The sequence below is a fragment of the Eptesicus fuscus genome, chromosome 3, assembly GCF_027574615.1.
Source record: "Eptesicus fuscus isolate TK198812 chromosome 3, DD_ASM_mEF_20220401, whole genome shotgun sequence".
Taxonomy (NCBI): Eukaryota; Metazoa; Chordata; class Mammalia; order Chiroptera; family Vespertilionidae; genus Eptesicus; species Eptesicus fuscus.
This window is the reverse complement of record NC_072475.1, coordinates 35,484,334-35,510,650: the sequence shown is the minus strand read 5'-3', so window position 1 is coordinate 35,510,650 and position 26,317 is coordinate 35,484,334. Positions and strand designations below refer to the sequence as shown.

At 35.1% G+C, this 26,317-nt stretch overlaps 1 protein-coding gene across 1 annotated transcript in view; it reads right to left on the bottom strand.

Annotated features, from left to right (window-relative positions):
* The window catches only part of NAALADL2 (N-acetylated alpha-linked acidic dipeptidase like 2), a 630,481-nt gene that overhangs the window by 188,886 nt on the left and 415,278 nt on the right, over positions 1-26,317 (bottom strand). The window contains exon 10 of the mRNA XM_054713015.1: positions 20,052-20,198. Within this exon, the coding sequence (XP_054568990.1) occupies positions 20,052-20,198 (147 nt within the window). The remainder of the gene's footprint in view (positions 1-20,051; positions 20,199-26,317) is intronic.

Sequence of the window (26,317 nt, the reverse complement as noted above, 5' to 3'; positions counted from 1 at the left end):
AGATATTCCTTCAAGGCATTAAGTAACACCTGCACTCAAGGCCTTCACATTGTTGAATAAAATGATCCAAGCAATCAATTGAACCTCAAATGTGTTTCAACTTGTAAAACATTGAGTCATTAACCTTAACAATGTCATTGTGCTCTTACTACAAAAATCTACTAAATGAGTGTTCAGGGAAATATTTAAGAGTACAATTCATGTAGAGTAATGTACTAAAAGCATCACCAAAGCCTATTAGGTGGCATAACCCTTGAGTGCACTGTGAAGAATCCTTAACTTGAAACAGTGAGGAAGATATTTACATACATGAAGAAGGCGCCACCAGTGAGAACATCATGTGTGTTTCTCAGAACAGCAATTGGCTATTGTAGTAGAAATTGTGATTAAACATTTGAATACATGTGGGGTAATGGGGAGACTTTTACACTTTGAGTCATATTATTTGTCCTATATCTGTCACTTCACAGGAGTATGACTTTTGTCTCAGCCTCCTCATCTAAATAACAAGGTAAAACTAATCCCTATCTAAATCACACAGCTGAGATAATCATATGACAAGAAAAAAAAGAGCTTGAAATATATACAAAACAAAACAAATCCAAATATTATTATTGACATTAAGAAAATGGAATTACCTAATCCAGTTTTAATATTTTCATATACTGCTTCTTATTTTAGGCTTTCAGTGGTTCCCATTTTAGGCTTTTAGGAATCAAATAGCATTTAAAATTTTATCTTAGGATATTTTATATACCCATCTGTGGTGTTTAAAAAAAAATCCTACTGGTCACAATCTTTATAATGTGTAACACATAACAGTCTTTTCACTCTACTGTAGGCCATTTCTTATGCATGTATTTTATTCTAATAGGATCAAATAGAATAAAAATAAATTTAACTCCATCTCTTCTGCAAAGTTTTAGTCATTTATAAAATATTGAGTGTCAAAAATGATAAACGAATGAGTCTTAATGTTTATGCATAGATAATAGCTATTTTGCTATGCCCATCATTACTTTGAATAGTTAGAAAATTGATAATATACATGTACACATATATGTACATATACACATATGCATATGTACAGAAAGAATGAACATAATGCTCAAGTCCTTTAAGAGTATGACTCTTCAGAAAAAAAGTGTTTTAAATGTCCACTTGTTATATAATAATTATAGCTAGAGTCTACTGAGTACTTATTACATGACAAGAACTGTGCAAAGCTTTCTCTCTGTAAATGTAGGTATTGATTATCATATAATTTAGTGATTTTCAACTGGAGGTGCTTTGCCCTCTAGGTGGCATTTAGCACTATCTGGAGATACTTTTGGTTGTCACAACTGAGGGAAAGGAGAACTATATTGGCATCTAGTAAACAGAGGCCAGAGATGTGGGTCAATATCCCTCAAAGCACAGGACAGCCCTTCACAAGAAAGAATTATCTCTAACATAAAATGTCATAGTGCTGAGGTTGAAAACCTTGATAAAAGCGTAATTATGAGGCAAGTGTCATTATCGCTCTCACTTTATATATGAGAAGAATGTAACTTAAAAAAATGTTACAAGCCAAGAAGAAACCAAGCTAGGATTCAAATCCAGAGAGCCTGAATCCAAAAGCTCCACTGTTATTGACAAACTCATCCCCACTAACAGGTCCCACCAGCATTCCATTGTTTAGCTAGAATAAGATATATTCTGGCAATGCTGATTAGGTATGAGACTTGATAGATTCCCATACTAGGGTTTTTCCCTCACTAATTAATAGAGCAAAAGTCACAAGCAAGAGGGGAAATGAATGAGTTGTTGATAAGTAAAGAGTCAATCTATTTGAAGTTCAGGCTTGCAGTACCCTTTGCTTTCATATAGATGGGAAACATGCTTTGAAAAATGTTAATGAGAGTTGAAAGTTACCTTCAAGAAGTTATGCATATTTCAAATGAAATAAAAGTCATTATGCATTCCCTCTAAAAAAGATACACTCTCAAACTGTCAAAACCCTAAAATTTTCTACATATATTACATATAAATGCCATCTTTTAAAAACTTCCATTCATTTTTTTCTTCTAAATTAGCTTAGTGGGCCATGGTATTTACAGTATCTTGGTCTGGCTTGTGAATAATGTGACAGGTTATTTTTCCACTTCTTTTTGCCTGTAGTTAAGTTTGACTGAAGAAATGGAAAACAACTTTTATTACTTAGATGGTAAAAATAAATGTTCTGTAAGCCACACAGAGCTAGATTCTGACAGCTAGCATAAAATATTGGATATTGAATTTACATTGGCCAATAAATAATTTTTTAAAACTAGGGACATTTTATACTAATGTACACTAAAATATTTTCTCAAAACTAATTGATGATGTTAATAATAATCTCAACATACTTGTCATGTTACTGGAAAGCAGGCTTCTCAACATTTGAAAAAGTATCCTACTTGCATGTATTAAAAAATTAGTAGGAAAAATAATAGCATCCAAAATTGAAAAGCACTAATATTAAGGATTCGTTTTTATGGTTAAAAGAAAGGCAACATTCAAAAAAATTGTCATTGTGATAATAATATATTTCTGCCTCAACAATGGATAAGGATATGTTTTCTGCAAGAGCCTATTGTTACAAACAATGTGAAAATTCTAAGATAGTATAATTTAACTTCATTGGGTTTATAATGATCATGATTAAATCTAAACTATTATAAGCAAACCACCATCTGGAACCACAGCAAATCAAGATTCTATTTTCTATGATGACCAATCATGGAAAGCTTACACAGACTTCTACTTTGCAATATTGTATAGTAATGTGATTAGATAATCATGCAGACCAATGAACTCAGCTAACTCAAACATAAACAAATATAAAGGGTGTCACTTGGAAACACTTCAGTATTGTATAGGATCTCTTGACCCAATTTTAAAGGAACAAAATTGAAATTTACTAACAAGTGTTCTGAATCTATACAAAAGGATATTAAAGTGGGAAATTGAAGGAACCAAGAAGTTATATATTTTATATGCAGTTTATAGGATGCAATGAACACTTTGCGGTATATAAGAATATTGATATAATCAAGTAAGAACCTACAAACCAATTTTCTAAAAAAATCCTCCACAGTCCAGATTAAGGCGATATATTAGTATTTGTTATGGGTTGAATTGTATCTCCTAAAAAAAGGTTGAGTCTTTATCTCCATACCTTTGAATGTGACCTTATGGGGGAATAGGGTTTTTGCAGATGATCAAGTTATGAGGACATCCTTAGGGTGAGCCCTAATCCAATATGACTATGTGCTTATAAAAAAAGGGGGAATTTGGACACAAATACAGAGATAGGGAGAATGCATGTGAAGACTGGAATTATGCTGAAACAAGATAGAATTGCCAAAAATTGCTGGGCAAATCACCAGAAGCTAAGAAACAGACATAGAACAGATTCTTCTTCACAGCTCTCAGAAGGAACCAAGCCTGCCTACCCACACCATGATCTTGAATGTCTAGCCTGCAGAACTGTGAAACAGAAATTTTCTAATGTTTAAGCCACCCAGTTGGGGTGACTTTGTTATGGCAGCCCCAAGAAACGAATGCGCGATGTAAGTATGGGTTAATCTATTTCAGTGTGCTGTACTGTTTTGTGGTTCTACATCCTAAGTAAAAATAAAATACGCAAAAATGACGAAACCAGTAGCCTCAACTAGCAATTACACTATTAGGAGAAAAAGTGAATACAAATGTCTTCAAATCCCCGCTCTGTTCGATGTCATGAGAATGATAAAAACAACACTTTGTTGGAAGGAAAAATTACATTATTTATGGGACCATTAAAAATTGATCACTCAAAAATGTAGGAGGTTGTTAAGCCAGAAAAAGAAAGGGAATGAGGGACATAATTAAAGCAGTTTTTTAAGAGATTAGTTTCAAGCATTTTGCTAAATAAAGTGGTGGGCAAAAGGCTACCAAATTAAAAGACCAAAGTCTGGATGTGAGGGAATAATGAATGGTCTGAATTAAACAACAATTGTTAAAGATTAAGTGATAGCAATGAGATCCACTATAAGATAAAATAAACTGAATCTAGCAATAAAGTGATTGACAAAAAATAGGGGTTAGAAGTATTGATTAGGTTGTGAAGAAGAAAATAGTCTGCAATAATTTCAAGAATTAGAGCTTGGACTTTGGCCTGCGGAGCACAGGATCCCTGGTTCAATTTCCCTCAAGGGCACACACTTGGGTTGAGGTCCGATCCCCAGGAGGGGGCGTGCAGAAGGCAGCCTATCAATGATTCTCTCTCATCATTAATGTTTCTAACTCTTTCTCCCTCTCCCTTCCTCTCTGAAATCAATAAAAATATGTTTTTTAAAAAAGAATTAGAGCTCCGATAGACGGGTTTATGGCAATGTTCTAGGTTGGTGGTGTTAGCGGAAGTCTGGGTTCTGAATTGAAAGGACATTATTGTATATAAATAAACTCTACTAGTAGCCAATCCCTGCATGATTCCAGGAACTGACCCTACATATTACTATAGAAGAATAGCAGTCATGGTGCTTTCTGTTACTTTGACCCCCAGAGGGGAACACGGGTTTGTAAATTTGTAAGACCTACACTCTGCTAAAATTTCTCTCTCTGATTTATACTCTGGTAAGTACAGTCTCAGATTTTATTTTTCCTTTATAGTACCCTAGAGATTTATTTTATCTATGGCATGTGCATCTATATTTCCTAAAGCATCCAATAATCTATTGCAACATTAAATTTTTTAAATATATATGTAAATTCTAGGAAAATAAAAATAATTAATTTTTTAATGAATCACTCTGTTGGCTCTGGGACAGATATTCTATTTGTCTATAGAAATCACTTGGCACTGAGCCTTGGCTTTCTTTTATTGCCATTTATTTATTTATAGTCATGCCTGGATGCTCTAAAGATATTATAAATTCCTTGAGCACCATGGATTGTATCATTGCTTTATCTGTTCTTAATGCAGAGCAAAGTGTTCTGCATAGGGTTTATGCTCAATTAAACTTAATTGATGGTGATTATTAATATTTTGAGGAAGAAAAATATTAAATTCCTTTCCTGTTACTACAATATGTTTGTTCCTTTCCATTATTTCCCCTCTCTGGAATATTTTTCACAAACATAAAATGTCTAACAAATGGTTTTAGAACAACTATAGGCTTATGAGTCTGGTATTTCTTTTAGCACCAGAGTTAAATCTTCTGTTTAAAATAAGCTAAATTCCATTCTTCATTTTTGAAAAAAAAGCTTTACATTATATAAAAAATCATATATATAATCCAATAATAAATAATACAGATAAAATAGTGATATACTGAATAGCAATGATATTTAGGAATCTATACCTTCCACCTCTACACTAACCCCCATCCACCCACCCACCCATGACAAACTGTCATTTTTCCTATGGCACCTGCTGAAAAATGACATCAGGGAATGATAGAGTGCAATGAGGTACAAGTCTATTTTCTGTAGCCTTACAGGTTAATCATAGTGTGGTAACAGCACCAGCTATTTTGAAAAGGTGGCATGCCCACTAGACAGAGACATTAATCATGACCTGGGTCTCTTAACAACCTGCACCCCCTCCCCATCCCTGAGCACACACATATACCTTTTATTCAATACTAAAAGTCAATACCTATAATTTCAAAAGTATGACCTCAGAATCATTAAATGCTGATTTATATACATGTTTACCTCCACTTTTTTTTTTTTTTTTTAGTTTCCCCTCTCTTCCATCTTCTTAGAAACTACTATGACCTTGTTGAAGCAATCCTATATACTGCCTACTTACAGTAGTTTGGAAAAAAATATATATTGGGACTTTCATAAGGCAATCTCTGACACCTGTCAACCTGGTTGTCACACATTTTCTATTTTCCAGCTTCAAATGCTTTAAAGTTTCTTGAAGTTCAGCCTTTAAAATATGAGTATGTTGATTTGCAGAAAGATTCGTGCCTTGGTAAAATTGAACATAGACTCATTTAAGAATATAACCCTGGAACTGAGTATTAATTATCCTATATAATAAAAGGCTACTATGCAAATCGACTGAACAGCAGAATGACTGGTCACTATGACATGCACTGACCATCAGAAGGCAGAAGCTCAATGCAGGAGCTGCCCCCTGCTGGTCAGTGTGCTCCCACAGGGGAAGCGCCACTCATCCAGAAGCCAGGCTCAGGGCTGGCGAGCACAGCGGCGGTGGCTGGAGCCTCTCCTGACTCCGCAGCAGCGCCAAGGATATCCAACTTCTGGTTTAGGCACGCTCCCCACAGGAAGCGGGCCTAAGCCAGCAGTCAGACATCCCCTGAGGGCTCCTGGACTGTGAGAGGGTGCAGGAGAGGCTGAGGGGACCCCCCCCCCCACCAAGTGATTGGATTTTGTGCACTGGGCCTCAAGTAAACTTATAATTTCCTAGGGTGGGTCCTCCAGTTAACATCTTTTTCATATAATTTCTATTTTTATATCTGAAAAGTTATTAAATTATCTTGATCCATGTCAACATATTCAGTTCCAAATATAGACTCTACCTGAATATCCTTTCAAACTATTTTATAAAGTCTATAAGTTAGCACTAAATAGTTAATATAAGATAAAATAAATTAAAAAAAACAGGCTGTGAATTTTACTTATTAGTAGTAAAAAATAATGCATACCATTAGGAAGTGTGAGGTTAAAGAACACTCTAATTCTCTACCATTAGGTTTTAAAATGTACCACCATTCAGGAAGGTCTTTTTTAATATGTTGAAGTGCTTAAAATATTCATACTTTGACACAACTTTATTCCAGAAGAACTAGAGAGAGGAACAAACATGAAGTCTAAGAAAATTCCATACAACATTACCTATAATAAAAAAAAAAAGGCAGGTAAATCTAAAATTTAATAATAGGTAAATAGTTACATCAATATGATACAATTATGATATGAGTTATTTTATTTGACACAATCCAAAAACTATGTTAATATTATCTTAAATAAGAGAATGATATAGCATATTCACAACATGATAAAATTTAATTAAAAATAGAAGGAAGGAAGGAAAGGAGAGAATTAACATTTTAAGAGTACAGTAACTATGATAAAAAAGTAATTTAAAAATGTATCCATCTACTCAACAAATATAAAATAACCATTAACTATGTTCAACAAAAAAGTAAACTTATTTTTATTTCCAAAAAAATATTTTATCTATATTATGCTTATAGTCTGGTTCTTTTTACAATATATAACTGCAAGTACTATGGCTGCCAATAGCATATAAGAAAACAAAATTAATTATGACTAAATTCTAAACCAGCACTCCCTACTTTCTTTTTAGATTTCTGACTTGTATTTTAGATAAATATTATCATATTAACATTCTAACAAAGAAATTTGAATGATCCTCTGGTAACAAAAAATCCAAAGATGTTTCTTTGCTCAAAATTTTTAGTATAAATACAAACACCATTTGTGACTCATCACATACACACTCACATACACACAAAGTTTTAAAAATGGAATAGACTAACACTTGAAGCTTGCCCAGGGTTTGTCCAAGGTTCCATGACCCATTCCTTTGCTTAGAAAGTACACTAAAAGTAACTCATGCTTTAAAATACACCTCCCAAGACTGTATCCTTAACTGAAGATTTTTCCTTTTGACAACTTTTTATTTATTTTTATGCCTCTTTAAGCTTAAAATTTTGGAACATGTTTTCAACCACATCCTAGAAGTGACATGCTATACTGAGTGCCTCCTAGCTTCAAGGTGACAACCATTAAATAGCCACACTTTTTAGAACTCATTGAATAGGACAACCATTGAAGAGAACCACGCCTTTTAGGTTAGGCCAACTACCAGCTGATATTCCCAAAGATCTATGAACATTTATTCAGTCTCAAGTTTTAGGTAATAAACTCAAGGCATTTGAGCAGGTTTACTCAAGAATATTTGTATGTTCTATAACAGGACTTTCTAGTTTATCATAGCTAAAGTTCAGGTTCTAGAATTCAGTCTTTTATTTTTCTTCTTCACTTCCAATGTCTTTAGATGTTAAATCAACACAGACAGATATAATAAAAGGCTACTATGCAAATCGACCGAACGGCAGAATGACTGGTCTCTATGACACCCACTGAGCACCAGGGGCCAGAGGCTCAACACAGGAGCTGCCCCCTGGTGGTCAGTGCGCTCCCACAGGGGAAGCGCCACTCATCCAGAAGCCAGGCTCAGGGTTGGCGAGCACAGCGGTGGTGTCAGGAGCCTCTCCCGTCTCTGCAGCAGTGTTAAGGATATCCAACTTATGGCTTAAGCCAGCACTCGGTCATCCCCTGAGGGCTCCTGGACTGTGAGAGGGTGAAGGCCAGGCTGAGGGACTTCCCTCCCCCACCCACCAAGTGCACGGACTTTGTGCACTGGGCCTCTAGTTTATCATAGCTAAATTCAGTCTTTTGTGTTTTTTATTCTTCACTTCCAATGTCTTTAGATGTTAAATCAACACAGACAAATGTGTTTGGAGTTCATAATTCCTTTAATAGATAAAGTTCTAGTTAGCTGAGTTCTAGAATCTCAGCATTATCTGCTTAAATAGCCCCATATCTGCTTCCAGTGATTGAGCAGCCTTCTTCTCCTGGCCCATCATCTCCAGCAAAGACTGTGTCTCCAATGTGCAACCCAAGGTCTAGTTAGTGAGCTATGAGTAGCTGTATAAGGGTGCTATTGACTGTACTTAAAAGTGCAAACCATGTACTTGTCCACATACATGTACACAAGGCCCTTCATAGTATGGGACTAGAATAGGGATAAAGAGGAAGGTAGATCAAGGAGCAAAGGTCAGGGACTACGGGTTCGGTTCTTCCATTGTCACCATATTTTGACATAAGATTCTCAGGAGCCTGAGAACATTAAGTTCAAATCTTCCTTCCTGATAATTTTCAACATGTATTTGTCAAATCAGGGGAGAAGAACATTTTTTTTAATTTAACACTTTCTTTAAGTTTGATTTATAACATTTAAATATTTAGAATTTAGCCATATATGACATAATGACCTCCATTTGTATTATCTATAGCATGTACCTTGAAATATTAGGGAGAAGCCAGGCTATGGCTTCATCTGTGAGCAAATTAAATACATTAAGTCAGTTGAAATAGACTAAATTCCTAAGTCAACTGAAATATTAAAAATAGAGAGAATGCTGTGGAAACAGATATGGAGTAGAAATTTATATAGAAAAAGAAGGGGGTGATAAAAAAGGAAATAATATAAAAAACAAGACCAAATGTACAGAAAAAGGTGAAGTATGCCATACTAAAGAGGAGAGAGAGAAGAAAGTTGAGAAAAGAAGCAAGAGAATGAATAAAACATATAGAATTGTAGTTTAGAAGATAGCAGCTATAGATAGAAGCACTGAGCTGAGAGTAGGGAGAATTAAGTCTATACTTAATCTTCTTAACTCCTCAGTCAAGTTTCTGAATCTCTCTAAAGCTACTATTTCCTTTTACTATAGAGGAATGGATTAAAGTACCTGGGTTCAATGATCAATGTTGCTGTAAAGGTCCATGAGTCTATGAATGCTTCTTTTCCATCAGCCCATCAGAGAGTCCATCCAGGCATATCCATGGACCCATCATTCTTAGGACCCTCTTACCACAAAAGCCTCTGATCTTACTTTGACCACTTGGATGGTCCAAAATCTGAACTGGTAGGAGTTTGCAAACCAATGATAGCCAATGAGCTATCATTCCTAACTTGGGCCATGTGACCAGTACAGAGAGGAAAAAATGTCCTGAATTTAACCTCAAATATTTTTCCATGAGCAATGTACCGATGTGATTTTATTATGTCAAAGAATAGTTCCCAGCAATCTTCATACAAAATTTTTTAATTCAAATTCCATGTATATATTCCTGAATTGTAAATTAGAAATCATCTTTAAACATGGAGTATGTATAAAATGTCTAATGCTCTGATAAAAATTATAGATAAATAAAACTCAAATTACAAAATGTTAATTTAGAAAACTGAAAATGACCTGTGCATAAAGCTACAGGTTATTTTTTCCTGCTTTTACATACTTATCAGTACTGCATAAACACTACACTATTTTGCCCTAAATGTTTTCACTGATAAGAGAAAACTGGGTCAGAATAATTTCAATGCTAAAGCTATTGACAAGCCACAGAAATCAAAATACTTTGTGTGTGTGTTTGTTGTTGTTTTTTTTGTTGTTTTTTTTTTTTTTTTTCAGAATTCTCTCCAATCATTTAAAATCACAGGGACAGGACATCATGAAAGGTAACTGAAGACAACTGCAGTTCTCTTGAGACTAATAAAAAAAGCCAGATATTTCACAAGGAAGCAATAGCAATCTGTATAAGCCAAGTGGCCATGGCTTCAATTATTTTTGTTTGTTTGTTTGTTTGTTACATTTATGAAACTTCAAGGCCACTGTTGTGTCTTTATCTACAGTTTTAAAGAAACATTGGCTTATTTTATAAAAGCAAAACTATAAGCTTCTGTGTGAAACACTATACGTGTGAAACAGATGCTGAAGACCTGTAACTCCAGACGCAAATAAAATAGTATGAAGAAGTTGTGGAGATTAGAGAACGGACAAGAAATTTATTCATAGTCATCATCCACAGCTGTATTATCTCCAGATATGCAATTTCCTTTTGGAGTTCATAATTAGAGCATATGGGCACCAAAACTGCTCTTAACATTTGAATTGACCATTTGAAAATGTCATCGAAATTTGTTCCCAAAATGGTTTTAGATGTAAAGAAATTCTATTTTAAAAAATGTGCCATTGTCATTATAATTAGAAGAAACAAACTTGTCTATCCCCTCATCTTTCAAAGTTAATCTGGAAATAAAATTATGTATTCTATTTGCTTTAAAAATAATATAAATTACTATAAAATATTGATATCAGTTTTACCATATACATAAATTATGTGCTTATATTAAATTCAATTAAGAAGTATTATTCTCTTCCAACTGTTGCTTAACTTTGAGAATGGTCAAAGCTGAAATGTTTAGAACCTTGGTATGGGAAACTAGAAAAAATAAAAGTTAAGTACCATAGCATTATAGTGACTACGCAAGTAGTGGGAGATGGAAAGAATTTTAGAACCAGTTCATTTCATGTAGAAAGCTTTGAGAAACAACGTAAGACAAGGGCAAAGAGCCCAGGGACCAGGGACCGGTGCTAGAGTGCTAGGTTTTAAGGGATTCTACCACTTAGAGGATGTGTGATGATGGCCAAGTTATTTGACTGCTTGTACTTCAGGTTCATCTTTAACACAGTGGCAATACCAGTACCTCCCACAGAAGTATTAATTACACGTTCAAAAATAAATTGAATGAATTAATATGATTAAAGGACTTAGAACAAAAATACCCACCAAAAATATCATGAGTATTTGCTAAATATAATTTCCATTGGTACTACCCTGCCTCTATCACTTTGTACTAGAGCTGTCTTAGCCAATATAATTTGTCCCACAAGTTGGTTGGTTAATTATGGAGAAGCTGGTTCAATGAAATAATCATGAAGATGGACTAATACATATGTTAATATTATATGTTCACTTAAAACCTGTGAGTGCATGTGTGTGTGCTGGCCAATATTTTGATGTAAACCCCAAAGCCTTTTCCCTGAACATTGGCCTGTTGAATAAAGTTCTATTATTTCTTTCTTATCTTAGTCAGCATCTACGTTTCAAGTTGCCTTTTATTTGAAGTGGAATTATTATAGATATTTGTGAAGCAAACTGAGTGCAGAATTCTTTTAGGTTACTACAATTTCTCCCAGTCTTTAAGGGTAGCCTGGCCCACTACACATCAATTCTTTATTAGCAACACACCTTTTAGAGTGTTACCACTATAGATTTCTTAGAAGTAATTTTATTTTATTCTCATGATTCATAAGTTTATGAAGCAATTAAATTACCTAGTTACTAATAACAAATGCAAAGGGCGCCATACATAGATCATGGGGCAAAAGTAGGTTTACAGTTGTTCGTTTGGAAAATAATACAATAAAGAATACTGTTTCACATACTTACAACTGTAATCTACGTTTGCCCTACCCTGTATAGCTGACTCTGAGAGAGCATACCACTGAACCTGCGAGAACACAAGTATGTAAAAATTCAATAAAGATCTTACTGTGATGAATTTCAAAGTGTCTTGATCATGGATCATTGTGTTTTAAAGAAACGAAAACTGTCAATGAACCCCACAGGTCAGTTAAGTGGAAGTCAGTTAAGAGAACTTCAACTATACTTTCTTCATTTGATTGTCTACATGTCTGAGTCCCAATCTGGACTGTGACCACTTTGAGAGAAGGGGGGCATGTTTTACTCAGCTTCGCACTTCTAATATGTGCTGGTTTATAGCATGTACTTAATAAATGCTGGCTAAACAAATGCATGCATTTGTAACAAATATCTGAATAAATCACATCAGATTCACCCTTTTTCCCTAACTTAAATGCTGCCAAATTTACAACATGGTCTACCACTAAAACCACCTGTAAATTATTGCTGAAATTATCCAAAATGTCATTATAAAAAATGTTGCCTGATAAAGGGGATGATCACAAGATAATCCTTGAAAGCAGCACTAGAGTTAAGTATAATGCATGTGCTATATATTTTGACCCAACAATGACATGCATTTGGAATAAATGTTCTTCTTTAGAATTCTAAGTGAGGGCAACGGCTAGGGGAATTATGTCCTCCTTGCAGCCATTTCAAAATATTAGGCAATTTGAAGTATGATCTTTTGAATTATCCATTTGAGTCTTAAGAGTTTCTCCATTCTTTGTTTTTTCAATATCTGTCTCATATTCAATTTCCTGTGTTTACTCCTCAGGCTCTTGGAAGCACACAGCAACTTTAATAGCACTCCCTCTGTGACAGGCATTTCCTATACCATGCAATCAAAGCTTTTCAAGGCTGCTCTGTAACTGTTGATTTGTTGATTGGGGTTTAACCTTCTTCTCTAAAGGAAGGCTTCTAAGAAGTGGAATTCTTTGTAGAATCACAGTTTTGAGAGTGTTATAGTCCCTACTTCATGCTGTTTGTCAGGTGAATGGGTTGGCCATACACAGTGGTGACCAGAAAAGACACACATAGGTGAATAGGCAATAACAGTTCAAATCTTTGAAAAAGAGCAAAGTTGAACACCTTGTCAGATGTTATGAAGAATAAAGTGGACTATTTTAACCAAGGTCATTCATTTCTCCAAATCAGCATTTCAGCAAGTATGGTCCAGAAAACTTCAAAGGTCCCTGAGAGAAAAATTATTTTTATAAAAGGATAATAGTGACATTATATGCCTTCACACTCTCATTTTCACTCTGCATTCGCAAGTGCAGAGGGTACAAAAAGCTCATGAATATTGTTTCAGATTCCACATTGAAACCAACCTTTAAGAAATGAATACTTGTCAAGTTTCAGGGTAGGATCAGAGAAAAATATTTTTCATTATATGAAAAGGCTGTAAGACATAGTGTTTTATATGTTTCATTCAAAACAACATGTAACAACAGATTATACCTATAATGATGCCACTCTTCTAATTTACATATTCTTGTCTTGGGAAATATAATTTACTGTCATAAAAATAAATTATACTAATTTATAACAACTTTACTATTGACATTTTAAATGAATTAATAAATAAATATATTTTCTCAGTTTTAATTCATAATAAACATTTGTACATATTAGCCACATAAACAAAGCTCTTTTATTTAGAATCTTTGATAATTTTAGAGGATAAATTGGTTTTTAGAACAAAATGTTCAAGAACCTCTGGCTTAAATGGAGTTGGAAAATAATAGTACAATTTTTGATTGATATTAAAAGTCCTTTTCCTAAAATAAGTTTTAGGAAACCAAAGGAGGGAACTAGAGAAAAGACAAAGAATCCCTTTCTGACCTGGTTCTCATTGGCACATTTTTCTTATTTCTAATTGACATTACTTTTCATAGTTATCAGTATGAAGCAGATTCTATAAGATACTACAAAATATCAGTGCAATTAAGCAAAGTTATATATAACTATTTGGTTCCTTAAGTCAAGAGCTTTTAACTGACTTTTGAATTGTTATTACCTATTAGCAATGACAATGATCAAGTTCCAAACAGAAAAGTAATAAAAGAATAATCTCTAATTCAAGTATGCTAACTTTTTATTTTATGCAGTGGAATAAAACATGAAGAATCAACATGTAAACTATGTTATTTTTCTCTAAAATTTGTACATATACATTACTGTATTGTATCTGAAAATTATTTTTAAATTACACACATACATTTTTTGATGTAGTCCCATTTGTTTATTTTCTCTTTAGTTTCCATTGCTCTAGGAACTGTATCAGTGAAGATATTGCTTCAGCATATGTCTGAGATTTTGCTGCCTGTGGATTCCTCTAATATTTTTATGGTTTCCCATCTTATGTTTAAGTCCTTTATCCATTTTGAGTTTATTTTTGTGTATGGTGTAAGTTGGTGGTCTAGATCTCACACCTGTCAGAATGGCTATCATCAACAAATCAACAAATGACAAGTGCTGGCGAGGATGCAGAGAAAAAGGAACCCTCGTGCACTGCTGGTGGGAATGCCAACTGGTGCAGCCACTGTGGAGAAAAGTATGGAGTTTCCTCAAAAAACAAAAAATTGAACTCCCATTTGACCCAGTGATCCCACTTCTAGGAATATATGCCAAGAAACTAGAAATACCAATCAGAAAGGATATATGCACCCCTATGTTCATAGCAGCACAATTTACCATAGCTAAGATTTGGAAACAGCCTAAGTGCCCATCAGCAGATGACTGGATTAAAAAACTGTGGTACATCTACACAATGGAATACTACGCTGCAGTAAAAAAGAAGGAATTCTTACCATTTGCAATAGCATGGATGGAACTGAAGAGCATTATGCTAAGCGAAATAAGCCAGTCAGAGAAAGATACTAGTAAATGTCACATGATCTCACTCATTTGTGGAATATAATGAACAACATAAACTGATGAACAAAAACAGATCCAGAGACAGAGAAACATCGATCAGAACGTCAAACCTCAGAGGGAAGGTAGGGGAGGGTGGGGGTAATGGGGAGAGATCAACCAAAGGACTTGTATGCATGCATATAAGCCTAACCAATGGACATAGACAACAGGGGGGTGAGGGCATGAGTGAGGGTGGGGGGACAATGGGGGGATAAGGACACATATGTAATACCTTAATCAATAAAGAAGAAAAATTACACGCATATAAACATTCATACACACTCATGCTGCTGCATAAGAATCAAAATTGAGTCAACATTATCTAACTTAGGCATTCAGAAGAGTTTTAAAGCACCTATGCTACTTGGTTCTCAATTGCTGGGTTACTAAGTGATGTTGAAACAATCATGCAAGAAATCATGCCATATAAAAGTTATAATACTCCTTTGTCTCGTTATCATTTAAATGTTAAATCCTCCATTATAGAGGTAAATTGGGTTTAAAATAGAATGTTTCAAGCAGAAGAGCAAAAAATGTAAGGTTAAACAGAGTGAAGAACCAGAGCTTGAATTTATGGTATACAGCTTGCTGGTACATGGACTGATATTTTGATAAACTGAAAAAGGCAGAACCTCTGACATGCCCTATAGAGTAAATATACTGATCTGGAACAAAAATTATGTGAAACAGCTGTTAAGTGACAGAAGAAATGTGCATTGGACCACCAGCCTGTCATAAATTGCACTTTTAATCAGACAGCATCTGTCTTTTCCTTTTCAGCAGTCTCTGCATTGTATTTAGTCTGCACAGAATGCCTCTCCTAACAGGTGCAACAATGTTTACAAATTGAAAACTATATTTAAATGAAGCTTACAACTAGAGACTTTTCAATTAACAGGACCATATTTTATGAGAAGGAATAATTTTAATATTTGGAAAATCCATAGATTGCTTTGCATTTGTGAAATTCAATTATTGGAAAATTAAAGGAAAGGCACCAAGAAAAGCTATAGGTGAAAGGGGCTTCAAGCAATCTTATGCAACATATTAGCATCCAGAGAAGCTATAGGGAAAACGCACAGATGAGAATATGGACAACATGAGATATTTGGGATAGAGATTTTAAAATGTCATGTTTAATCAAAATATAATTATAGAACTAATAATGGCTCTTACTTCCATAATAAAAGCGGGAGTAATGGCACTAGTTTATTTTCCTACAGTTAAATTTTTTTTCTGTAATTATTATTCACTTTTTTAAATTGAATATAAGAGATTCATAATTAATTTTGCTGAATTAAAAAATGGCAGATATATGAAGGTTTATTATAATCACCCAAATAATTTTAAATACTTTCTCAAAAATATAAGCAAAATCATAAAACTAGCTTCACTTAGACTACATATACAATTTTTGAACTGAAAGGAACTATATAATTATCCACTTCAATTATTTTACACGAGATGAATGTAGACATAATGAACTCAGTTGTTACAGGGTGCAGGTAGGTGATATGGTTTACACAAGTCTGGTAAACCATGTGGCCCTTTAGGTTGATCATTCATGTCCCAATTTTTTATAGAAACAGGTGTTGAAGCAATATTATTCTTAACTGCATTCTAGAACAAACAATATGGCAGATTCTTTAATAAAGAAAATGGCAAGCCAGTGAGTATTGCACAATTTAGCCGATTGTGTCCATGGGAAAAAGAACCAATGTTTCCAGAAATCCAATTTTTCAATAAAGTACAGAGCAAATAAAATATATCTGCAGACTGGATCTTGCCCTTGGGCTTCTAACGTGTGATCTTTAGTGTAATCTTTGAGAACATGAGCTTACTGTTAAACAGATCTGAGGTCAACTTCTGTCTTGGCCATTTATTAGTTTTATGACCTTGAAAAGCAATTAGATTTTAAACTTAATTTCATCTACAATAGCACTAAAAAAGTGTTAATAATAATAGCTGACTGATAGGGATACTGTATTAAATGAGCTTACATAAAAGACACAGCACAGTAAGTACTCAATAGGTGGAAGATATTATTTTAGATATTACAGTATGTCTATAACATATAGTGTATAATACATATAGTATACATTATATTTTTGAATCTACTTTCAAACTCATGAAAAACCGCTAAATTTTTATCTACTTTACTAATTGACATAGGATAAATCTTTATATCATGGATAAAGCCTCTCAGTGTTCATAACTCCTCTTAACACATAGAAATAATTATTATAGGTTAACACTGAAAGCAAAGGGTTATGTGTTCTTTGGAGAGTTCACCACACAAAATTATCTCATCTTGAGCATTCATATTTTTTAAGGGACAAATCCATTTTTTAAAATGCCCCATGCTAAAGCAATAGAAACAATGTCATCTGTTATAATATAAAGCATAGGGGATTCTCTTTTAATTACTTATTGGAGAAATATAATAAAAACTAGAGGCCCGGTGCACAAAATTTGTGCACGGGTAGGATCCATAGGCCTGTCCAGCAATCAGGGCCAATTAAATTTGTGCAGGTGGGGGGGGGGGATAGGGTGTGTCCCTCAGCCTGGCCTGCACCCTCTCCAATCTGGGACCTCTCGGGGGATGTCCAACTACCAGTTTAGGCCCGATCTCTGTGGGATAGGGCCTAAACCGGCAGTTGGACATCCTTCTCACAATCCAGGACCGCTGGCTCCTAACCACTTACTTGCCTCCCTGCCCCTAACCACTCTGCCTGCCAGCCTGCTCGCCCCCAACTGGCCCCCCTGATGGCCTGATTGCCCCCAACTGCCCCCCCACCTGCCGGCCTGCTCACCCCCAACTGCCCCCCCCCCTGCTAGCCTGATTGCCCCAACTGCCCTCCCTGCTGGCCTGCTCACCCCCAATTGCCTCCCCCACCAGCTTGCTTGCCCCCAACTGACCCCCTACCAGACTGCTTGCCCCCAACTGCCCCCCCCGCCAGCCTGCTTGCCCCCAACTGGCCCCCCCTGCTGGCCTGCTTGCCTCCAATTGCCCCCCCCCCCCTCGCTGGCCTGATCACCCCCAACTTCTCTCCCCTCCTGGCCTGATTGCTCCTAACCGCCTCTGCCTCGGCCCCTCCACCATGGCTTTGTCCAGAAGGTCTCCTGGAAGGTCTCTTGGTCTAATTAGTATATTACCCTTTTATTAGTATAGATAGGATTATTTTGTTGATGGAAGTTAGACAGCCCAGGTGTAATGTGAAAAATGAATTGACTTGTTTAGACTAAGCCAGTAGGTATACTTTAGCCAAAGGAGTTTCAGTGATAATAGTAACTTCTGAGAACTTCACTGATACTGGTTTCCAAATCTTTCTATTGACACCTCAGATCCTCCAGCTGATCCTAATCAAATGCCACCTCTTCTGCCTCAGAAGCTTGTTTTCCTTAACAGTTTATAAGCTTTCTCTTCCCTTCTACTAATATGTTCTTACCTAATTGTTTTAGAAATTCTCCCACTAATATTTTGGAACTACAATTGGACAATAATAATTGTGATGATAGCTATGATTGATAGAGGCTTTATTGCATGTTCAATATTAGCTATGTTTTTTACATGCATGGTGTCATTTATCCTATGCATAACTATGCTATGGTTCCTCATTTCTAAAATAATGCTGAAAGAAGTTAAATCATGTATCTAATAAGTATCAAGTAAGTATCAGAGTCGGGATTCAACTATTAGTCCCATTCTTAAGGTTATACTATATTGCTTCTCTAAATTCTTGGCTTAAAACTCAACCAAGATGAATCAGACCTATATTGAATAAAAGGTACCATTCAATGTGTTGACATGACAGGAGTTGGATGGGCTGAGATGGGGAAGTGATAAAGAGATATTGTAAAATACCAAGCAGAAAAATAAAAAATGAGTTATTTCTTAAGACATAGATTTTATTAAAGTATAGACTGTGGACTTGCCTAAAAGAAAAGATACCACTACACATGTACCTCATGTTCAAACAACGATATCATATGAAAACCCAAAATTATAAAAGCAGATAAATCATAAAGATTATTTTTGTATTGCCTAAGAATTTATCTCATCACAATAGAATTCCCCCAGAATTTCTCCCTCGATTAATTTAAGATGTTAGATATATCAGCTGTTTACAGAGGAGCTAAAGTATGTGCAGAGAAACACAGAACTAAGTATTGCTAAAAGCTAATAGATATTAAGACATTAAATACCAAAAGTTTAGTCTATAAATATAATTTAAATACAAATTTTTCAACGACATCTATGATTGTGGAACAAAGCAGGTTTTACTCTATTTCTAGCCACCATTTAGTTAATGTAAAAATTACCTAAACCAGGCTAACCCGGAGACTTTTAAAGAACTCCCCAAAAGTCAAGCACAATTTGTTAAAAGAAAAGAAAATATCTCAACTGGTTTATATCTACACAGAAACAATTTCCTGTGACACAATTCTGAGACAGATGAAAATGCTTACAGTCCAATAGATGGATGAACACAGACTTAATCTTGGTGAATCATGCCTATGTGATTTGGCAGGAGGGACCTATCGTCACAAAAAAAGTTGTATCTTTTTAGGAAGGCAAACTATTGACAAACTTTGGGCAGCTAATCCACAAGACACATTAATATACAGCACATGAAATGCATTTTCCCCTTGGGCAAGGATAAGAGATTCTATTGCACATGTCATCTGTTTCTGAAAATACTGAAGATTATAATTATGTTTTGATGTTAATCCAACTACTGCAAATTTCTTGTTGCAAAGCACACTGTGAAAATGTGAGTGACAATATAAACCTTTTTATAAATTGAATTCAACACTATTGAAAAGAGTTGATGTCTTCAAATACTGTTACAAAGCCTCTGAACAACAAGAATAACCCTCTAAATGAAGCAGCTTCCTATAGTGACCTAGTTGATAAGAAAGACAAATAGCCAGGATAAAATCAAATTCTGCATGTCTGCTGTATTGTGTGTGGGGGGATGTGTGTGTGTGCATATTTTAGAAATAATTACCTGTAATGACTTGATGTCCTCATAAGCAAATTGCACACTGGGAACTCCAAGGTGGTTGATGAAATAATCCGCATCACCTTGTATCTGTACGGAACTGACATTGGTTTCTGGGCACTGCGCTCTTCTGAAACAGTTGAGATTATTTTTCTGAAAAACATAATTTACATGGTTAGCATGAACTCAGCTTCTCGGGGCATCTCCAAATCAATGCCACTCCAAGTGTGGTCCATAGGTCAGCAGCATGGATGTCGCCCAGGAACTTACTCAAAATACAGATGCTCAGGCTCTGCCCATGCCCTCCTGAATGGGAAACTCCAGGATGGAGCCAGGAATCTGTGTTGTAACACTCTTCTATGATTCTGGATTCTGATGCTCACCAAGTGTGACTAGTGCTGGCCTAAATCTAACTGCTTGTTTACGTTGCTTCAAAAGCATTTTTTATCATGGAATTATTATAAACTGTCATAACTTTAATTTGAAATATTTTTAAAGAATGTGAGTCCCTTAAAAAGGTTTAGTTTTATTGTTCTTTATTGTTTTCCCATGAATTTAAATCTAAAGGATGGTTTGATAGGATACAATTCCACTCTTCTAAATATGTTTTTTGGAAAACACAGGAGGAATTTTCTCCATTTCTTCTTAAAAGCATATTCCCACACATTTGAGGAATATATGACATTAACTTTGTGGGACATCAAGAACCTCTGGGGAAATATATAAGGAGATAGGATATTATTTCTTACACTAAGAGTTGTCTAGCATGCAAAAAAATGGAAGTGAGCAATAACATGAGAACACCATGTCTAATAGGCAGATAGTACAGTTGTTTGTATGGAAAATAATACAATCTATAATAATAAAAACATAATATGCTAATTAGACCGGACATCCTATGGAAGCCGGGGCTGTGAGGGAAGCCAGTGCCAGCAGCCGGAGGAAGGAAGGCCTACTCTTGCATGAATTTCGTGCATTGGGCCTCTAGTAATTAATAATTAGTAATACAAGAATAAACTGTTTCACGTGGTCACAAGTGTAACTTTTGCCCCAACCTGTATGTCTTCCATACACATTTGCCATTGAATAAAAAATCAATGGATGCTTCAACCTCCCTCCCCATGCTTCTTTGGCATGATACAATTTCAAAAATACTTTTAAATATAATACATGCAAATATTTGTAATATGCAGTTGAATATTCATAGAGCAAATATTTTCAACTTTTCAAGTACAATGCTAGATTTTTCAAACCCATAATAATGTTTCAAGATCTATCCAATATTCTTTGAGAGTCTAATAGAAAGATCTTCGTAACAAATTAAAATCAATTAAGATGGAGACCTTGAATATTTATAAACAAGGCAAGGTATCAGCTTAAGTTATTTACAAATAACTTGGATAATTAAGCACTTTTCAAATAAAAAGTAAAAAGAGAGTTCTACCATATAGTCTAATCAGTAGCAACCTAATGCTTTTTATGGTTACTGTCACCAACTTGCTTCTTTTGAAAGCCCGCTTTTCTGAAAATAGAGTTAATCCTTTTTCACTTCCTGATAGTCTCCTGGGGTGAAGACTCCTAGAGGTTTTATACCTGGAAACATTTGGGTAAGATATTAAATATTTCCAAAGAAGAGCTACCCTTAGTACTAGATAATGAAAAGCAAAAAAACTATTTTACTAGTATATCATTTAAAAAATACCAAGTAGTACTGAGAGATCCAGGTGTTAAAAAAACTGGCTCCTGGGAAGGTATTTCTTTAGCCAGAATGAATATTTTTAAATTTAACTTAAATGTCTTGGTCAGGCAAGTTATTGACCAATGTCCCATCACTAGTGTCACACTCAGCCTACTTTACTCATTCAAATGGTGGCCAGAGGCATTTGAGTTTGTGAAACCTAAACAGTTGTACTCCTTTATATTATGAATAAAGATTTCATAGAATCTAGTCTTTTATTTCCCCAGATGTCTAGCCAATGAAATTAATAATCTTTTAAGTGATCTACTTTGCCTTTACTGATGCCACATCTATATCTTTTTGAGACATCATATATATTCTACTCAACCTCAATAAAAATATAGGTTTGTTTTTAATGTCATTTTGCTTACATAATTCTTAATATCCACTGCAAATATCAACCACATTTCTTACAAATAATTGTTTTTCTCACAGAAGAATTACATGGCTCAAAAATTGACAATTTTAATTCTACAATATGTTTCTGTGAAAGAATTAAAAATTTAAAAATAACATAAATATTATTTGTATAAATATAATTCTATATAATAAAGAGGTAACATGCAAATTGACCCTCACAACCTCACATCACAAGATGGCCGCCCCACGTCATCACAAGATGGCTGCCACAAGATGGCCACCCCCACATTGTCACAAGATGGCCAGCAGGGGAGGGCAGTTGGGGGCGACCAGGCCTGAAGGGGAGGGCATTTGTGGGTAATCAGGCCAGCAGGGGAGCAGTTAGGTGTCAATCATGCCAGTAGGGGAATAGTTAGGGGGCTGGCAGGCAGAGTGGTTAGAGGTAATCAGGCAGCCAGGCAGGCAAGTAGTTAGGAGCCAGCAGTCCTGGATTGTGAGAGGGATGTCTGACTGCCAGTTTAAGCCCGATTCCACAGGGCCTAAACCAGCAGTTGGACATCCCCCAAGGGGTCCCGATTGGAGAGGGTGCAGACTGGGCTGAGGGACACTTCCCCCAGTGCACGAATTTCATGCACCAGGCCTCTAGTATTTATATTATTTTTATTCAGTCATAACTATTATAGCTTCCCTCTGACAAAAAGAATTAGCTTTCCATATATGTGAGTTCCTAAGATGGCACAGTGACCCCATTCCAATCAATCCTTGTGTTCTTTGTTTGATGTAATAGTTACACAAAGATCAGTTCTTATTCACCCACATCTTGGAATTGGTTCAGGGCATTCTATATGAAGCCAGTACAAATTATCTTCTATTCTCTCTGCTTGCCATGGCTACTCCCATTATATAGCTTTAATATTTTCATTGCATTCCATGTTCTATGACACCTTGATGTAATGATTAGTGCATCATTTCTTCCATGTTTTATGATTTTTAGACAAGCCAAATAGGCAATATCCAACCTTTAAGATGATATACACTAAAATACTTCTCCATTCTTTTCTCTAATCTGGCTTGCTTTTATGGACTCATTTATTGAAAAGTTTTGTCTCTGAAGGTTCATACTGCCACCTTGTTCTTATATAAGCTCCTTTGATAAACCAACTAAGACAGCAACAGAGTGGGCATTATCTAGAATTGTTTTCAAATTATATTTTGAAGGTTAGGTCTGTTAAACCACATCTGTGGTGCTACATGTGTACTATTTATGGAGAGAGGATACAGCATGAAAAACAGGGTTGTGTGGCCCAAGGGATAACTGAGCCAATGGCTGGATACAGTTGGATATTGAGCCTCATGTTAGAGTTAAGCCCACATGAAAGGTATAAGCTTCAAGAAAATCAATTCAACATTAGAACCTTCAGGAACAGCACAGGGTTCCCTGAAATGCCTTCCTAGGCCCTGTTCCCTATCAACTGAGACCAGAGTGTCTGTAAAATCCTACAGAGAGAGGACTTACCGCATTAGCCTCTCTCTCTCTCTCTCTCTCTCTCTCTCTCTCTCTCTCTCTCTCTCTGTCTCTTTCTCCTTTTCCTACCTCATTTTTGAATGCCTACTCTCCTGTTTTAACCAGTGATGAGGAGAGGAGACATGTGACCCTCAACCCTGTGTTTATTTTATTATGTTGTGCTTTTGTTTCTATCTAGCTTCAGAGTAAAATAGTCAGGATAAAAAGAACCCATTTTGTAGACTGGAATTGCCCCCTAGCCCCCCAACCATCATTATATCTAGGGATTTCCCTTAAGAGAGGAACATTCCTGACACAGAAACCCTGTCCTCTACATCTTTTTATTATCCCTTACTTTAAAATTTAGGCCAAATTCACAAGCTTCAAGTGATCCTATATCTATATTCTATCCTAATGTGAATTGTTTTCCCACATAGCACTTCAGTGAATTATAATAGATCTATATCAGTTAATAGACAGTGATCTAGTCAACCCCTGTAAGCACTAATGTCTGAGATGGAAGTAGAAATAAATATCAATTTCCTCCATTTTACTAGAAGTTAGTCACCATGGGAGATTGAAGGTTAGTAACAAATTTGTACGGGTCAATTAATTTTTAAAATCTATTTACAAGGCTGGGTACATTCAAATTAAGTATTCCATCCAAGGAGTTCAAAATGCTCCATACTTAACGTTTGATAATAAGCATTTTATTTCAGTTCATAAAATAAGCAAGTTCAGAAAAAGATTATAGTTATGTTCCTTGTTTAATTTTCTATCACAAGTCTTTTGAAGACCTGAAATGAAATCACCATTTCAATCCTAAGGCTGCCTTTTAGGCTAAAAGGAAAACCTGATAGTAAATGATCATATGAGTGAATATAAAGAAATTAAATAAAATTTGTACTGATTGAGGAGCATTACCAAGACACATTGACAAGTTTCTAAAGTATTTAAAAATCATACTTCAGTTGTTGTGAATAACTCACCCCTAATTTGAAAAGATGACAGTTATGAGACACTTTGCTGAATTTTGTTGTTTAATGTGTTAGTTTTAGAAAGCTTACATACTACTAAAACAAAAATGTGTGTGCTTTAATACTTAAATAACTGAAATTTGATATAATTGGTTTCTCTTGTAATCCTGTGTGTTTTAAGTTAAGCATTTTATGACATTATTTCTGTGTTTATATGGGATTTATCAGCTAACCAAAGTGGTCCAGAAGGGGTTCTCTCCCAGCAAACTAGCTACTTTTTACAAATTAGGAAACTGAGGCTGAAAATCAATAGAATTAGGATTTCCTTCTGGATCCTTTCACCTAGAATGCAATGTTCTTTCCTTTCTACTATGCTGACATATCCAGCACACTGATCATGTTAATGCAGTTGAACAAACTAATCTTAACAGTTATCCTTTCTGCAATTCTATGGGTCTTTTTTTTTTTTTTAATCACATTCGATCACTGGATATGGTTGTAATAAACTATCTGTGGCATTTCTTCAATTTACTTAGTCACTGTCATGTTTTCTTCACTTAGCTTATACTTTTATGGCAGTATGTCAGGTTGCCATCTTATACCCAACTCTTAATAGTACATTGCAGATCTCCTCTAATAATGTTTAAGAATAAGAAATTACATTTACAGTAGTCCCCCTTATCTGTGGTTTGCTTTCTGTGGTTTCAGTTACCTGTGATCAACTGTGGTCTGAAAATATTAACTAAAAATTTCCAGAAATAAGCAATTCACAAGTTTTAAATTGCACACCATTCTGAGAAGCATGATGAAATCTTATGCTGTCCGCTTTGTCCTGCCCAGGACTTGAGTCATCCTTTTGTTCAGCATATCCACTCTGTTTATGATACCGACCCAATAGTCATGAGTCGCTCAGTGCCCATTTCATTACCAGATTGCCTGTGGAGGTATCACAGTGCTGGTTTATTTTACTTAACAATGGCCCCAAAGAACAAGAATAGTGATGCTGGCAATTCAGATATGCCAAAGATAAGCCCTAAAGTGCTTTTTTTAAGTGGAAAAGTATGTCTGCATAGGAATATATATATATGGTTAGGTACTTCTCTGTGGTTTCAGGCATCCACTGGGGATCTTGAAATATATATCCTACATACGGTATAATGGGAGAACTCCTATACTGACTTTCTTTAATATTCCAAAGTAGAAACGTATTTAAGTTATCCTTTATGCCAGCATTGATAATGAGTTTCTAATACCTAAAATATACTTTCAAAATAGTAAAAATTTAAAGAAAAAATTAATAAATATATTGCAATGACTTTATTAAAGATAAACTTGAGTAGGGGAAGAACACCAGCTTTTATCTTATTTTAAAATGGAAAATTTTCCACCCATGAAATGGGATTTTCAAAATCTCCAGTATCTCAAGGTTTAAGTAAAGGTTTAATAACTTACTTATTGAGTGTTTACAAAGTATTTTAAGGTTTAAATAGTGAAAGGTTATTAATCCTCTAATATGTACAAGTAGGATTACCAAACTGAAAAACACACTCTAATTTTCTTCTCATTCTATTATTTTTTAAAACGTTAATCTTGTTCTGGAATGTGGAGAAATGTTACTTTATATTTGAAACACTTCAAATTAGATTGTAACTAATGAATGCTTTAAAGGTCACTCTATAGAGGTAAAAATGGA